Source organism: Gigantopelta aegis, chromosome 14 (genome assembly GCF_016097555.1).
Source record: "Gigantopelta aegis isolate Gae_Host chromosome 14, Gae_host_genome, whole genome shotgun sequence".
In the NCBI taxonomy this organism is placed as follows: Eukaryota; Metazoa; Mollusca; class Gastropoda; order Neomphalida; family Peltospiridae; genus Gigantopelta; species Gigantopelta aegis.
In genome coordinates, this window is record NC_054712.1 from 33,447,281 (window position 1) to 33,466,357 (window position 19,077).

The window sequence follows — 19,077 nt, forward strand, 5'->3', positions numbered from 1 at the left end:
ATCAGGTGAGTGCGTTTACCACTGGGATACATGAATGAATTATCCATTACATTCCCCCACTAGCGTAGCTCATCGACGGTTTACACATGGATCGCCCCCCAGACTGACTGTGCATCAGGCGAGTGCGTTTACCACTGGGCTACGTGAATGAATTATCCATTACATTCCCCCACTAGCGTAGCTCATCGACGGTTTATCAACACTGCGACACCACCGCTTCACCACCACCTTTTTCTGATTACTCACAAAGCGATTTTTGCTGTTTGCTGCTTTGACGTGCACAGAAACCCCAGTTGTGATGTCATAACATTATAATATTAATTTTTTTTTTTTATTACCGAAAAACAATGCAAAAAACCCCCCCAACAAGTTAATGGAGAAAGGTTAATCAGAGACGTGCAGAAACATGCATGTGTTTAGGTCATTCAATTAAGGGATTATAAAAAAAACACAGAAATTGCCGCCAGTGTTTGGTTAGTGATAAGAAAAGTGATTGAAAATACCAGTGTTAGATATATATCTAGCTGGTTACATCCATAAGCCTAAAGACATCTACTGGTGTAATTTTCTAGTACAATTTTCTTTTTTGGGATGTGCTGTGCATGTGTGGGTGTTATTGACGCTTCACTACTGACATTCTGCCGATATCCTGACATTGATGCACTGATTATGTGCTGCGATAATGTGGGATGGGCCCAATATTTTCCTGTCAATTATTTTTTCACAAATATAACATAAACTTCAGATTTGATTATGTATGTATACCTTTGATTGTTCTAAATAAAGTTTCAACAGTATGTTTTAAATTATTATGTGTATTGATTCCGTCCGTAGTTTTTGAAAATTTCTGTTAACCACTACTTAAGCTAAGTTTGGTTTTGAATTATACGATGGCACTACATCATTTGCTATCATGGCCCCCTACATTTGCCATTATGCCCTCCTAGTTTCATCCCTACTAATGGCAATGTTTTGCTGTGCACTTCATCACCTCTTGCTGTTGTATTGGGATGGGACTAAGCCTGGTGGTAAAGCGTTCGCTTCATGCGCGGTTGGTCTAGGATCGATCCCTATCGGTGGATCCATTGGGCTATATCTCGTTCCAGCCAGTGCTCCACAACTGGTGTAACAAAGGCTGTGGTATGTACTATCCTGTCTGTGGGATGGTGCATATAAAACATCCCTTGCTGCTAATTGAAAAGAGTAGCCCATGAAGTGACAGCGGGTTTCCTCTCTCAATATCTGTGTGGTCCTTAACCCTATGTCTGATGCCATATAACCGTAAATAAAATGTGTTGAGTGCGTCGTTAAATAAAATATTTCCTTCCTTTTGCTATTGATGCCTTTCCATGAATCCCATCGTATTTGGTCTTGAATGTTATTGGAAAAGTACCTTTATTTATGTTGTCATAGTAAAGTCCCCTGCCAGTGTTTCTGCCAGAAAGAAATTGCGCTATGGAATTGAATGAAACCACAGTCAACAGGAGGTATAGGGGACCTCCTCCAGAAAAAAAATGGGTTAAGTTTCGGGTTAGAGTTAAGAAAATCATACAGTAATCATAAGAGTAATTAATTTTGTCAAAAAGTGAACTTAAAAAAAAAAAAAATCTGCAAAAATATTTGGGTATGACGCCATACCCGTTTTACCCTCTGGCAAAAGGGGTGAGATTTATCTCAGTGGGAAAGTGTTCACTTGATGTGCAGTCAGTCTGGGATCAATTCCCGTTGGTGGGCCCATTAACCTATTTCTCGCTCCATGCCAGTGCACCACAACTGGTTTATCAAAGGATGTGGTATCAGTTATCCTGTCTGTGGGATGGTGCATATAAAAGATCCCTTGCTGCTAATCCAAAAGAGTAGCCCATGAAGTGGTGACAGCGGGTTTCCTTTCTCAACATCTGTATTGTCTGATGCCATATAACTAAATAAAATGTATTGAGTGTGTTGTTAAATAAAACATTTCGTTCCTTCCTCTGGCAGAAACCCTGCGCGGCTACCGGTACATCATGTAGGTTTTGAGTACATCTGTCCCAAATATAGATTTCCAGTCTTATTTTTCCATAATGCCTCAAGATATTAAGCTGAAATTTTGTATATAGCTTTATCATATATACTTGAAGATCAAGTTTGACTTCCATGGCGATTTACCCATTTTTATGGCAGAGTTATGGCCCTTGATTTTAGGCGATATAAAATTTGTTGGCCCTTTTAGGGGAGATGTATTGCTGTTGCAGTATTCTTATTCATTTATACTTATTTCTGTGGCTCTGTCCAATTAAAGTTCAAGCACGCTCTCCTGGGCACATATCTCAGCTATCTGTGACAGTGGGTTAGTGGTTAGTTGTTAATCATTAGTAAGATAGTAAGAGAGAAGTCGGTGTAGTGGTCTTATCTATTGGGTAGTTACTCCATCGATTTCTGGATGGGAACTGGTATCAGGCTGCGAACCCAGTATCTACCAGCCTTATGTCTGATAGCTTAACCACTACACCATCGAGTGTCAAGGACTAACTCGTTAAAATGTTCCTGGGTCCCTTTGTTCCCTCCCACATAGTCGTTATCGCTGTTCCTCACACACTTTTAAGATTGATTTCTTTTCTTCTAGATTTCATTAATTATTCATTTCACCAGTATAATACTAAGCAATTATACCAGAGGCGAGGTTAATGTATGTATTATTGCACTCACAATTTGTTTCAAAGTGTAACTAACATTAAGCGAAACAATATGTTATAAGATAAATGGTATCTAATGGACATGAATGTACAATTCTATTTCTTAACCCCCTAAAAAACAAAAGTTAATGTGGGTTTTTTGTTTAATATCGCCACTACAGCACATTGATTTGTTAATCATTGGCTATTGGATGTCACACATTTGGTAATTGAGAGGAAACCTGCTACATTTTTCCATTAGTAGCAAGGGATCTTTTATATTCACCATCCCACAGACAGGATAGCATATACCACAGCCATTTATATGGCAGTCGTGGTGCAATTGGTAGAACAAGATATAATCAAGGGGTCCACTGACGGGGATCGATCCTAGACCAACATCAGGTGAGTGCTTTACCACTAGGCCATATCCTGGCCGCCCTCCAAAACCAAGTTTAAAACAAATTTAAATGCCTTTTCCAACTAAAATTTATTTCCTGTGCTTGCTCTGCAGTGAACTCGCCGTATCACAGAGTAATTGTTTCAGGTGAATGGGTCATCACATACGTATAGCGGCAGCCAATCGTATGTCATTAAAGGGACATAACCTAGTTTTTAAACACTAAGGCATATTTTTTACTATTAGAGCCGTTTACTGAAATCATACTTTACTTTAGATTTTATGGTTTAGATTATTATAATTTATATAAAATCCACTAGCCATGTGATCAATGATTCTTAATATTTACTAGCCACGATTAAAAATTCACTAGCCCTAATTTACTTTAAGTTAATACAATTTTGCTAAAAGTAATAATTCATTCAAAGAGGGAGATTGAGCTTAAAAACACTAAGATGGGGGTGGGGCCAGGATATTCATATTTACAAAACACTTAAATGCAGCATTTGACAACTTTTTTTTCAATTGCAGTTGAGCATGGCAATAATAGTTATTTACTAGCCCAACATTTAATATCGCTAACCATGGGAGTGGGGCTACCATAATCTAGAAGTCCCGTCGGGCATGGCAATAGTAGTTATTTACTAGCCCAACATTTAATGTCACTAGCCATGGGAGTGGAGCTACCATAATCTAGAAGTCCCGTCGAGCATGGCAATAGTAGTTATTTACTAGCCCAACATTTAATATCACTAACCATGGGAGTGGGGCTACCATAATCTAGAAGTCCCGTCGAGCATGGCAATAGTAGTTATTTACTAGCCCAACATTTAATGTCACTAGCCATGGGAGTGGGGATACCATAATCTAGAAGTCCCGTCGAGCATGGCAATAGTAGTTATTTGCTAGCCCAACATTTAATATCACTAGCCATTGGAGTGGGGATACCATAATCTAGAAGTCCTGTCGAGCATGGCAATAGTAGTTATTTACTAGCCCAACATTTAATATCACTAGCCATGGGAGTGGGGATACCATAATCTAGAAGTCCTGTCGAGCATGGCAATAGTAGTTATTTGCTAGCCCAACATTTAATATCACTAGCCATGGGAGTGGGGATACCATAATCTAGAAGTCCTGTCGAGCATGGCAATAGTAGTTATTTGCTAGCCCAACATTTAATATCACTAGCCATTGGAGTGGGGATACCATAATCTAGAAGTCCTGTCGAGCATGGCAATAGTAGTTATTTGCTAGCCCAACATTTAATATCACTAGCCATGGGAGTGGGGCTACCATAATCTAGAAGCCCTACAGGTTATTAATTTCTGTACATTTGAAATGTTTTTGTTCATCATGGTGTTTTTAATATCACAAAATACATTTCTCATATTTTTAAAACCACTCGTGTGTCTGAGAACTAACAGTTATGGAGTCAAGTTTTAGTCTTATTTTTAGAAGGTATTTCACCATTTCAAAGTCACAAACTCATATTTCACTCAGTTGTAACTTTATCCAAATGTGTTACAGATTTGTAGATTAACTAAACTTAATGTGCATTTTCATGTGCTGAAACTAACGTCTGTCCATTTAAATCAAAAACTTCAATCGGTTTACTACAAAAATAAATAATTAAATTTGTGTTATACATTCATAACAATTTAACTTCATCTCATTGGTCCAACTGTAGCAACGTGAGTTTGTTCATTTCTTGATGAACGTAAAAATAACGTCATCCGGGAACGTCATATCTGATGACGTCACTTTGTATTGGTAGTCTGTCTTAATTACTGAGCGTTATTGTTGGAGAACCAAAACATAATTCAAACTAAAATACAAACTCTTAGTGTTATTATTTGTAAGTATGTTTGAAGTTTAATTTTAACTCTACCAGCCTCGGTGGCGTCGTGGCAGGCCATTGGTCTACAGGCTGGTAGGTACTGGGTTCGGATCCCAGTCGAGGCATGGGATTTTTAATCGAGATACCGACTCCAAACCCTGAGTGAGTGCTCCGCAAGGCTCAATGGGTAGGTGTAAACCACTTGCACCGACCAGTGATCCATAACTGGTTCAACAAAGGCCATGGTTTGTGCTATCCTGCCTGTGGGAAGCGCAAATAAAAGATCCCTTGCTGCCTGTCGTAAAAAGTATAGCCTATGTGGCAACAGCGGGTTTCCTCTAAAAACAGTGTCAGAATGACCATATGTTTGACGTCCAATAGCCAATGATAAGATAAAAAAATCAATGTGCTCTAGCGGCGTCTTTAAATAAAACAAACAAACTTTTTTTCTTTTTTTTTAACTATTGTCTGTTATTTCTTTTATATTCTTTTTTATGATAAAAAATAAATAAATCCTTAAACGTTTCTGTTCATATCCCGATAACGTAATAGATATGACAGAGAATTTTAAAATAGACAAATTATATAGAAACAATCTGACACTGTGTAATCTAGCAAACACTAGTCTTTTGATTTGTGACATCTTATGAGTAAGACACTTATATGGTTTCTGAATGTTATCGGTCAAACCGATAGTGATCATTGGTCAGTGCCAAGGGGATTTCCCGTTTTAGACTGGAAGAGTTCAGTATCATGGTGTATTATTGGTTTACAAAATGACAGAGCAGTGCCATCGATAATGTAGGTAGTTTTTTGTAAACTTGTTGCATTGATTTTTTTTTTTTTTTTTAAAGTTGTCCTGTCTTTGTTATTTAACATATCTATAATTAGGCTTCCTAGATAAGTGACTGTACAAGCAAATAATTAACTCTGCTAACTAATTGCTTCTTTTGAAGGCAGGAACTGGGACGTCAGTTTAGGATCAATCCCCATCTGTGGGTCCATTGGGTTATTTCTCATTCCATCCAGCCAGTGTTCCACAACTGGTATAACAAAGGCCTTGGTATGTACTGTCCTGTGTATGGGATGCTGCATATAAAAGATTCCTTGCTGCTAATCATAAGACGTAACCCATTGTGAGGTTGTAGCATGTTTTCTCTCATTAAGCCCATTGTGTGGTGGTGGTTTTTTTCTCATTAAGGCCATTGTGTGGTGGTAGCAGGTTTTCTCTCTGGTTAAGCCCATTGTGTGGTGGTAGTGGGCTTTCACTCATTAAGCCCATTGTATGACCAGTGGTAGCAGAGTTTCTCTTACATTAAGCCCATTATGTGGTGGTAGTGTGTTTTCTCTCTCATTAAGCCCATTATGTGGTGGTAGTGTGTTTTCTCTCTCATTAAGCCCATTGTGTGGTGGTAGCGGGTTTCTCTCTCATTAAACCCATTGTGTGGTGGTAGCCGGTTTTCTCTCATTAAGCCCATTGTGTGGTGGTGGTATGTTTTCTCTTATTACAGCCCATTGTGTGGTGGTAGTGGATTTTCTCTCTCATTACAGCCCATTGTGTGGTGGTAGTGAGTTTTCTCTCTCATTAAGCCCATTGTGTGGTGGTAGCCAGTTTCCTCTCTCATTAAGCCCATTGTTTGGTGGTCGTGGATTTTCTCTCTCATTAAGCCCATTGTGTGGTGGTAGCAGGTTTTCTCTCTCATTAAGCCCATTGTGTGGTGGTAGCAGGTTTTCTCTCTCATTAAGCCCATTGTGTGGTGGTAGCAGGTTTTCTCTCTCATTAAGCCTATTGTGTGGTGGTAGCAGGTTTTCTCTCTCATTAAGCCCATTGTGTGGTGGTAGCAGGTTTTCTCTCATTAAGCCCGTTGTGCGGTGGTAGCGGGTTTTCTCTCTCATTAAGCCCATTGTCTGATGGTAGCTGGTTTTCTCTCTCGTTAAGCCTATTGTGTGGTGGTAGTGGGCTTTCACTCTTATTAAGCCCATTGTATGACCAGTGGTAGCAGATTTTCTCTTACATTAAGCCCATTATGTGGTGGTAATGTGTTTTCTCTCTCATTAAGCCCATTGTGTGGTGGTAGTGTGTTTTCTCTCTCATTAAGCCCATTGTGTGGTGGTAGTATGTTTTCTCTCTCATTAAGCCCATTGTGTGGTGGTAGCGGGTATCCTCTCATTAAGCCCATTGTGTGGTGGTAGCGGGTTTTCTCTTTCATTAAGCTCATTGTGTGGTGGTAGTGGGTATCCTTTCATTAAGCCCATTGTGTGGTGGTAGTGGGTCTTCTCTCTCATTAAGCCCATTGTGTGGTGGTAGCGGGTTTTCTCTCTCATTAAGCCCATTGTGTGGTGGTAGTGGGTATCCTCTCATTAAGCCCATTGTATGATGGTAGCGGGTTTTCTCTCTCATTAAGCCCATTGTGTGGTGGTAACAGGTTTTCTCATTAAGCCCATTGTGTGGTGGTAGTGGGTTTTCTCATTAAGCCCACTGTGTGCTGGTAGTGGGTTTTCTCATTAAGCCCATTGTGTGGTGGTAGTGGGTTTTCTCTCTCATTAAGCCCATTGTATGCTGGTAGTGGGTTTTCTCATTAAGCCCATTATGTGGTGGTAGCGGGTTTTCTCTCTCATTAAGCCCATTGTGTGCTGGTAACGGGTTTTCTCATTAAGCCCATTATGTGGTGGTAGCGGGTTTTCTCTCTCATTAAGCCTATTGTGTGGTGGTAGCGGGTTTTCTCATTAAGCCCATTATGTGGTGGTAGCGGGTTTTCTCTCTCATTAAGCCCATTGTGTGCTGGTAGTGGGTTTTCTCTCTCATTAAGCCCATTGTATGCTGGTAGTGGGTTTTCTCATTAAGCCCATTATGTGGTGGTAGCGGGTTTTCTCTCTCATTAAGCCTATTGTGTGGTGGTAGCTGGTTTTCTCATTAAGCCCATTGTATGCTGGTAGCGGGTTTTCTCATTAAGCCTATTGTGTGGTGGTAGCGGGTTTCCTCTCACCATATGTCCGACACTAACAAAATGTGTTAAGTGCATCATTAAATAAAATCTTCCTTCCTTCCTTCCTTCCTTCCTTTGAAGGCCATGACTTTTACAGAAAAAGTTACAGCATGTACTATACTGCAGAGGACAGCACACACAAGTGCAGAAATGAAAAATATTTAACTAGCCCACCAGACCAGAACCAACTACATTTTACTAACCCACCAGAATTTCAACTAGTCCACCAGGCTATAGAACAATATATTATTAACGATATTATAATATGCAATGTCTTCACTTTAAATAAAATATATAGATATATTAACAAAACATTATTAATATCACTTGGTAAGTGATCAACATCAAACAAGATAAAAAAAAAGACAGATAGACCGTCAAACTGGTAGTTGCATTTTAAAAATCATATGTAGGAATTTTTACTCGCATTTGGTGAGTGGGCGAATACTTTTTGCAGCCCTTTGCACATATCACAGCCTTTGATGTACCAGTCATGGAGGAACTGGTTGGGATCGGAATGGGTCCACTGAGATCATTCGATCCTATGACGCAAGCATGTGAGGCGAGTGCTCTACCTTCTGAGCTGTACCCACCACCAGCACATAGTTTGAGATGTCATTACACAATTTTCCATTCCTTTGAAGGTGAAAATAATCATTTCATTCATTCATCACTCACTTTAGTCTTATTTTGCACAACCATTTTTCATGCACGCTTTTAAGTTTAGAACAGCATTCGCAAAGTCATGTCTGATGCAGTAGAGTGTGTTAGCTATCAATTTTTGGCTTTTGGTCTTTAAATTTTTATTCCAAGTTCCACCCATCTCAAACTCACCGTCCCGGACATAGTCACTGGCGATGTCAAAGGCAAAGCCTGTGATATGGGCATGCTTGAAACCTTCATTGTATGTGAGCATTTAAAAAAGTTCATTGTACTAGTTTGATAAAAAATAATATAAATTGCCTTAAAAGGAACAATGTGTTTTGCGTTCTAAGTCCTAAGGACGTAAAATAAAGAAATTGTAATTGTAAAATGTAGTGAGAGACCTTAATATAGGTATCGGCTGTTGGTCAATCCCCAACGTTAATAAATATTGTTTAAAAAATAAATAATAAATAAAGAGATTAAAATGTTTATATTTCTTGACAGGACGGTCTTCTCTCTCAAGGCTACACAGGTCTCATCACCCGCCTACACCAACAGATTCCAAAAGTGACGAACGATGGCAAGAGATTGCAAATGGTGGTGTGTTCTGCAACACTTCACTCCTTCGATGTGAAGAAAATGGCAGTAAGTATCAGCTGATGAATATTTTCCTTATTAATAATGGGATTTTCAAACTTGGGTGTTACATCCTCAACCCCTACACCTCCCCTCCCCACCCTCCGAACTTAGTCGCAGACCCTAGTATTGACTTGTAAAAGTGGTCACTAAGTTTGATTAATTTTTAGACTAAGTGTTACATCTTCAACCCCTGCGACCACCTTCCCCATCCAGCCCTGAACTTAGTTGTAGAGTCTAGTTTCGACTTGTGAAAGTAGTCACTAAGTATGATTAATGTTTAAACTAGGTGTTACACCCTCAACCCCTGAACCTGCCCACCGCTCCTCCGAACTTAGTCGCAGATCCTAGTTTCAATCTGTGAAAGTGGTCACAAAGTTTGGATAAAGTTACAATACAGTAAAACAAAGAGATATACAATAGAATGAAACAGAGATATACAATATTGAAACAAAGAGATATAAAAGAGTGAAACAAAGAGATGCAGTGAAACAAAGATGCACAATAGAGTGAAACAAAGATATATACAATAGAGTGAAACAAAGATATATACAATAGAGTGAAACAAAGAGAGATACAGTAGAGTGAAACAAAGAGATATACAATAGAGTGAAACAAAGAGATATACAATAGAGTGAAACAAAGATATATACATAGAGTGAAACAAAGAGAGATACAATAGAGTGAAACAAAGAGAGATACAATAGAGTGAAACAAAGAGAGATACAATAGTGAAACAAAGATATATACATAGAGTGAAACAAAGATATATACATAGAGTGAAACAAAGAGATATACATAGAGTGAAACAAAGAGATATACCATAGAGTGGAACAAAGAGATATACAGTAGAGTGGAACAAAGAGATATACATAGAGTGGAACAAAGAGATATACAGTAGAGTGGAACAAAGAGATATACAGTAGAGTGGAACAAAGAGATATACAGTAGAGTGAAACAAAGAGATATACCATAGAGTGAAACAAAGAGATATACATAGAGTGAAACAAAGAGATATACAGTAGAGTGAAACAAAGAGATATACAGTAGAGTGAAACAAAGAGATATACGATATAGTGAAACAAAGATATATACATAGTGAAACAAAGAAATATACAATAGAGTGAAACAAAGAGATATACGAGTGAAACAAAGACATACAATAGAGTGAAACAAAGAGATATACAATAGAGTGAAACAAAGATATATACATAGAGTGAAACAGAGATATACATAGAGTGAAACAAAGATATACATAGAGTGAAACAAAGATATATACAATAGAGTGAAACAGAGATATACAGTAGAGTGAAACAAAGAGATATACCATAGAGTGAAACAAAGAGATATACATAGAGTGAAACAAAGAGATATACATAGAGTGAATACATAGAGTGAAACAAAGAGTGAAACAAAGAGATATACAGTAGAGTGAAACAAAGAGATATACGATATAGTGAAACAAAGATATATACATAGTGAAACAAAGAAATATACAATAGAGTGAAACAAAGAGATATACGAGTGAAACAAAGAGATACAATAGAGTGAAACAAAGAGATATACAATAGAGTGAAACAAAGATATATACATAGAGTGAAACAGAGATATACATAGAGTGAAACAAAGATATACATAGAGTGAAACAAAGATATATACAATAGAGTGAAACAGAGATATACAATAGAGTGAAACAAAGATATATACAGTAGTTGAACAAAGATATATACAATATAGTGAAACAAAGATATGTACAATAGAGTGAAACAAAGCGATATACAATAGAGTGAAACAAAGAGATATACAATAGAGTGAAACAAAGATATATACAATAGAGTGAAACAGAGATATACAATAGAGTGAAACAAAGCGATATACAATAGAGTCTGTGACTTTGAAACTGCGAAGGGACGGGATGTAGCCCAGTGGTAGAGTGCTCGCTTGATGTGTAGTCAGTCTAGGATAGATTACCGTTGTGTGGGCCTATTGGGCTATTTCTTGTTCCAGACAGTGTGCCACGACTGGTATATCAAAGGCCGTGCTATGTGCTGTCTTGTCTGTGGGATGGTGCATATAAAAGATCCCTTGCTACTAATGGAAAAATGTAGCGGGTTTTCTCTCTAGGTTCCATTAGACCAAATAAATTCCTATTGACGACCATAGTAACAATTCTTTATAAAAATAACAGAAGCAATGTTTCAAACCACCGGACCAGTATATACACTGACAGTGTGGTACCTCCCATTGATAATTACTCGAAGAAACTCTACTGTCACTTATCGTTTTAAGCACTTACAGGAAGTTTACAGTACCAACCCTCTGATCCACACAAAATGCCAATAGAAATTTTTATTGATACCCTAGTTATTGACAAGTACAAAATGTCACTAATAATTGTTCAGGTAATAAAACATGTGGAACTGATGGGGCATTTGTCATAGTATTTGCACAAATAACCAGTGTCACATATATCCACCAATCACGGCCATAGTTACGGTTTACTCCTTAAACATACGACAGTGCACTTGGAACTTTGAACTGAGAATCACATGATTGGTACATTACAACCTATAATGAAAAAGTTTAAATTTCAAAAAGTGTCCAATCATATATTTTTGAGAAGGTTATTTTCTTGTGTACCCCAGTATGAAATTTTTTATTACCAGCAGAATAAGTGGAACCACAGAGCAGCGTCTTCAATTGTACCTACCAAAATGGATGCACAACATAATAAATATACATGGGAATGAGGTACATCATATTTTATCCGTGTTTGGTATTTAGCACAGCTGAATAATATAACAGCCACGTTGGTTTGTATACTGTATAGGGTATATACTCCAAACTGAGCTATTCAGAATACTCCAAACTTGAAGAACTTTACATGGAGATGCTATGTACTGAGTGAACCACAGACATCAGAAACATAATCCTCATAACATCAAAGTCGCACCCAATTAGTGATCAAAACACTAATGAGGCAGCTGTAACTAGTACCTAATTAATCATTGGAAGCAGTGATAATTTCTGTCCCGGATTGGGCCCCTGGCCTCCAGAGACCGAACCCGGGGTGGACATGCTCGAAGCCTTAGTGGTATAGGAGCATGGGAAAGTCTTCACACACACGGAAGCAGTGAAAGACTAATGTCCATTGTGTAACAGTTTACAATATAACCAGGGAGAATGAGTCAAAAATTAAGTGACAAGGTGTCAACATTATGAAATTTGGCGGGGTGAGGTGTTAACAAATATGTTCACGTGTATCAACACATGGAAATAAATTGCCGTGACCTAATATTACTATCTATGCACCAGCAAAGGTTGTCATTTAATTTCTGAACTCAGACTGACAATCCTCATAGTTTTAACAAACCGTTACACATTTATTACAATGCCAGCAGTGAAAAAAATCATTAAAATTTGGTTTCAAGAAAGGACATGTTTCATACCACACAAGAACAGAAGACCAGTCACAAGGGGGTGGACCACATCAAAAGTGAGAGAGACAGTCAGACTTACAAAGACATGTATGCCAAACAGGAGGAACTTAAAGTAATTAACAAAGTCAGGCGTACACAATCCAACATTATCAACATTCATTGTGACGGCATGTATAACAATGCACTGTATTCTGGCATTACAATACCTAACAACAGATCCAGACACAAAGGGTTTCAAAGCTGCCACTGAACTGTATCAGGAAAATATCACCAACATCTAACCGCATTTTCTTCTCGACACCAGGCATTGATCTTTCTGAAAACCAAAGAAAATTTGTCAAAAATTCTAGTTCAGTAGAAACAGTGATGCTAGACAGAACAAAAACAGAGAGAGTTAAACTACAATCTAGGTTTTTCCAATGACATTGCCATGAGATGTCAGGCTGAATATGATCAAGCCTTTAAAATGCATGCGGGAAATATTTCTAAATTCATGTGTGCAATATCCTAGACTCGCGAGGCCATTGTGTCCTGCTATCAGGGGTTACACAACAAGTGTAAAAGATACTCACATGACTGTAGAAATATTACACACAACTGGATCTCTAAGGTTGTTTCCTAAACAATAACTTTCAAATTGCCACTACAAAAGAAAATACTAACACTTTAAAAGCATGTGTCGACTACCACCTTGGCCCAAAGATACTGCAACACACCAAATTCAACACGAATACACAAAAGTGTGAGACAGTAAATGGATGTCTAAGACATTCTTTACCAAGACACCCAACATTCTCTAGAACTTTTGCCGGCAGAGCTCACAGCGCAGTACACAGCATCAACAACGGGTCCACTGAATCTGTAATACAGTTGTCACAGCGTATGGGTTTCAGCTTCTCACTGTAAAATCTCTCCAAAAATGCAAGAGTACAAATTTGGGCAGCGGCTTAAAAAGAAATCCATTAAGTATAAAAGAAAAAGATGTCAAACTAGAAAATCTCTGTATGCACTGTTTGAGATTCAGCAGGAACAACAAACATATCAGAAAGGCATTATGCTACAACAAAGCACCAAACACAAAAAAGCCGAGCATAATTATGGAAAAAAGTAAATTTCAGACAGATAAAAATTAAATAGTAAAAGAAAACATTGATTTTAAAAGCAGTCACCTCACAGAAGACAGTGTGGTACATGCTGTTGGTTACAAAAGCCTGCCATACAGTACATTTGTAATTTCCAACATTAAATTCACTTTTTTTAAATCTAGCAGATATTTCAAATAGCACTAAAAGTCATCCATTATGAATCTTATAGACTGGTACCAGTATATGCTAATTAACAGACAAACCTGAATATTAATGAAACATTTTTTTTTTTTTTTGGTGAAAATTGCTGTATAGGTTCCATTAGACCAAATAAATTCCTATTGACGACCATAGCAACAATTAGAGCAACATAACCCTATTAGAGACCGATCACTCGATCAGGTACATCAGTCGACCGCGGGCGTGGTGGTACGCTGCACACACCACTACTAATTACCCTATTAGAGACCGATCACTCGATCAGGTACATCAGTCAACCGCGGGCGTGGTGGTACGCTGCACACACCACTACTAATTACCCTATTAGAGACCGATCACTCGATCAGGTACATCAGTCGACCACGGGCCTGGTGGTACGCTGCACACACCACTACTAATTACCCTATTATAGACCGATCACTCAATCAGGTACATCAGTCGACCGCGGGCGTGGTGGTACACTGTGCATGCAACCACTAATTACCCTGTTAGAGACCGATCACCCGATCAGGTACATCAGTCGACCGCGGGCGTGGTGGCTCACTGCTCTCGCCCCCACTAATTACCCTGTTAGAGACCGATCACTCGATCAGGTACATCAGTCGACCGTGGGTGTGGTGGTACGCTGTGCACGCAACCACTAATTACCCTGTTAGACACCGATCACTCGATCAGGTACATCAGTCGAACGCGGGTGTGGTGGATCACTGCGCTCGTCTCCACTAATTACCCTATTAGAGACCGATCACTCGATCAGGTACATCAGTCCACCGCGGGCGTGGTGGCTCACTGCACTCGCCACCACTAATTACCCTATTAGAGACCGATCACTCGATCAGGTACATCAGTCCACCGCGGGCGTGGTGGCTCACTGCACTCGCCACCACTAATTACCCTATTAGAGACCGATCACTCGATCAGGTACATCAGTCCACCGCAGGCATGGTGGCTCACTGCACTTGCCACCACTAATTACCCTATTAGATCACTATGATTGTAGAACTATTGGCATGCTGCGTGTGCAAAAGTTAGTCTATCATGAGTGATGATCACGCTCATGATAGACATACCTTAGTGGAACCATTGGTGCGCGACTTTATGCTTAGTCAGGCAGAGGGTTTGGAGACAACATGGTGAACGTCATGCTCAGTGTTGTGTCAGTGAAGTTGACAGATTCGGAGGCTGGAGTGTAATGGTTTGGGTTGCTTTTTGTGGAAATTGACATTTTCGACTTCTTGTCATACGTGGCAACCTCAATGCTGCTGCATACCATGACCAGGGGCTGGCCCAGGAACTTGTGCCCTTCGTGGCAGGTCATAGTTCAGTCCTGATCTTTCAGCATGACAACGCCAGACCCCACACAGCCATCTTGACAAGGGATTACCTGAGGAACGCGGGCATCAATGTCATGGATTGGCCTTGAAGGTCGCCCGACCTGAATCCCATCGAGCACGTCTCGGGTGTGCTGGGAAGACGACTGCACACTCTCAGGAACCCTCCACAGACTTTGCAGGAACTTGGTGCCTCATTAGTGGAACAACGGCGCCATATCCCTAATGCAGTCTTTACATGCATCAGGCAGTCAATGAGGATGTGTTACCTTGCAGTTGTGGGTACACATGGAGGGCATACATGCTATTGAACCTGTGATCCCATCAGACGACCCTGCTTGTGAATTACCAGTTTGACTTTGTGGTTTTGACAAACACTGTGGGTGCATCAAACATATTTTTGACTCAACATTTATTCGTATTCTTTCCTTGTACGTCATATAATAATAAAAAATACCATATTTAACATATATTTCTGTCATATTCGTTAATTAGCCAAGATGAAACGGTTGTGAAGTTTTTAATTTGACTAAGTATATATGTAATGGTACATGTATAAATGTTGACGTATTTTGCTGGTAATCCCAATGACATTCATTTATTTCAAAAAAAGAAAGAAAGAAATGTTTTATTTAACGACGCACTCAACACATTTTATTTTACGGTTATATGGCGTCAGATATATGGTTAAGGACCACACAGATTTTGAGAGGAAACCCGCTGTCGCCACTACATGGGCTACTCTTTCCAATTAACAGCAAAGGATCTTTTATTTGCGCTTCCCACAGGCAGGATAGCACAAACCATGGCCTTTGTTGAACCAGTTATAGATCACTGGTTGGTGCAAGTGGTTTACACCTACCCATTGAGCCTTGCGGAGCACTCACTCAGGGTTTGGAGTCGGTATCTGGATTAAAAATCCCATGCCTCGACTGGGATCTGAACCCAGTACCTACCAGCCTGTAGACAGATGGCCCAACCACGATGCAAGAATCCTCCACCTCAGTATGAGCACTGTCAGTGTACACTGGTGGAGTGTAATCATCTGAAGGAAACTAAAAATTATATATCTGGACGAACAAATGTGATTTGTTACAATTTCTTCATGATATTGGCTTTTATTCTTAATTTTTTTATTTTACCCATCTGTGATCTGTATTTTTCACAGTTCTTTACACTTTGTTTTTATTTAACTCTTGAATTTTTATATTGATGTTGATCATCATTTAATGTCTTACATTCACAACAGTTTGACACCCAATAGCCGATGTAGTTTTCGTGCTGGGGTGTTGTTAAACATCTATTCTATTCTATTCGCTTTTGAACTATGTGCATAATAAAATTTTATTATGTAATAATATTTCCAATTTATTGATTGATGACTGGCTGATGTTTTTGTTTTCAGGAAAACCTGATGTACTTTCCGACCTGGATCGACCTCAAAGGTCAGGATGCCGTGCCTGAGACCGTGCATCATGTGGTGAGATTTTACTTTTACACGGTTAAAGTTTGTTGAACGACACCACTAGAGCACTTTGATTTATTCATCATCAACCATTGGATATCAATATTTAGTGATTCTGACATAGTAGTCAGAGTTAGTTTGTTTTGTTTAATGACACCAGTAGAGCACATTGATTTATTAATTCATCAGCTATTGAATGTCAAACATTTAGCAGTGTTCGAGATTAACGGTATCCCGATATCCCGGGGATACCAGAATTTAATTTTGGATACCAGACTTCAAGAACCCAGTATCCCACCGGGATACCATATAATACTAAATTCTCAGGTGGAATACCAGATTTTGAAATGTTAGTATCCAACTGGGATACTGCCCAAAATTTTTAATCTCGAACACTGTTTAGTAATTCTGACATAGTAGTCTTAGAGAGGATATCTGCTACATGTTACCATTAGTAGCAAGGGATCTTTTATATACACCATCCCACAGACAGGATCACACATACCACAGCCTTTGATATACCAGTCGTGGTGCACTGACTGGAACAAGAAATAGCCCAATGGGCTCACTGATGGGGATTGATCCTAGACCGACTGCATCAGACGAGTGCTTTACCACTAAGCTATGTCCTGTCTGGAACGAGAAATAGCCCAGTGGGCCTATCGACACGGATCAATCCTAGACTGACACTGCATCAGACGAGTGCTTTACCACTAAGCTACGTCCTGTCTGGAACGAGAAATAGCCCAGTGGGCCTATTGACAGGGATCAATCCTAGACCGACACTGCATCAGACGAGTGCTTTACCACTAAGCTACGTCCTGTCTGGAACGAGAAATAGCCCAGTGGGCCTATCGACACGGATCGATCCTAGACTGACCATGCATCAGACGAGTGCTTTACCACTAAGCTACGTCCTGTCTGGAACGAGAAATAGCCCAGTGGGCCTATTGACAGGGATCAATCCTAGACCAACTGTGCTTCAGACGAGTGCTTTACCACTAAGCTACATCCTGTCTGGAACGAGAAATAGCCCAGTGGGCCTATCGACGGATCGATCCTAGACCGACACTGCATCAGACGAGTGCTTTACCACTAAGCTACGTCCTGTCTGGAACGAGAAATAGCCCAATGAGCCTATCGACACGGATCGATCCTAGACCGACACTGCATCAGACGAGTGCTTTACCACTAAGCTATGTCCTGTCTGGAACGAGAAATAGCCCAGTGGGCCTATCGACACGGATCGATCCTAGACCGACACTGCATCAGACGAGTGCTTTACCACTAAGCTACGTCCTGTCTGGAACGAGAAATAGCCCAGTGGGCCTATCGACAGGGATCGATCCTAGACTGACCATGCATCAGACGAGTGCTTTACCACTAAGCTACGTCCTGTCTGGAACGAGAAATAGCCCAGTGGGCCTATCGACACGGATCGATCCTAGACCGACACTGCATCAGACGAGTGCTTTACCACTAAGCTATGTCCTGTCTGGAACGAGAAATAGCCCAGTGGGCCTATCGACACGGATCGATCCTAGACCGACAGTGCATCAGACGAGTGCTTTACCACTAAGCTACGTCCTGTCTGGAACGAGAAATAGCCCAGTGGGCCTATCGACGGATCGATCCTAGACCGACTGTATCAGACGAGTGCTTTACCACTAAGCTACGTCCTGTCTGGAACGAGAAATAGCCCAGTGGGCCTATCGACGGATCGATCCTAGACCGACTGTATCAGACGAGTGCTTTACCACTAAGCTACATCCTGTCTGGAACGAGAAATAGCCCAGTGGGCCTATCGACATGGATCGATCCTAGACCGACACTGCATCAGACGAGTGCTTTACCACTAAGCTACGTCCTGTCTGGAACGAGAAATAGCCCAGTGGGCCTATCGACACGGATCGATCCTAGACCGACACTGCATCAGATGAGTGCTTTACCACTAAGCTACGTCCTGTCTGGAACGAGAAATAGCCCAGTGGGCCTATCGACATGGATCAATCCTAGACCGACACTGCATCAGACGAGTGCTTTACCACTAAGCTACGTCCTGTCTGGAACGAGAAATAGCCCAGTGGGCCTATCGACATGGATCGATCCTAGACCGACACTGCATCAGACGAGTGCTTTACCACTAAGCTACGTCCTGACTGGAACGAGAAATAGCCCAGTGGGCCTATCGACATGGATCAATCCTAGACCGACACTGCATCAGACGAGTGCTTTACCACTAAGCTACGTCCTGTCTGGAACGAGAAATAGCCCAGTGGGCCTATCGACGGATCGATCCTAGACCGACAGTGCATCAGACGAGTGCTTTACCACTAAGCTACGTCCTGTCCCATTTTAGTTTTACAAGTCATGCT

General features: G+C 40.2%; 1 protein-coding gene across 1 annotated transcript in view; it reads left to right on the forward strand.

Moving 5' to 3' along the window:
- LOC121387992 (ATP-dependent RNA helicase DDX1-like) overlaps nt 1-19,077 on the forward strand; it is a 461,008-nt gene that overhangs the window by 115,242 nt on the left and 326,689 nt on the right. Inside the window, exons 18-19 of the mRNA XM_041519183.1 lie at nt 9,031-9,171; nt 16,643-16,717. Of these exons, the coding sequence (XP_041375117.1) occupies nt 9,031-9,171; nt 16,643-16,717 (216 nt within the window). The remainder of the gene's footprint in view (nt 1-9,030; nt 9,172-16,642; nt 16,718-19,077) is intronic.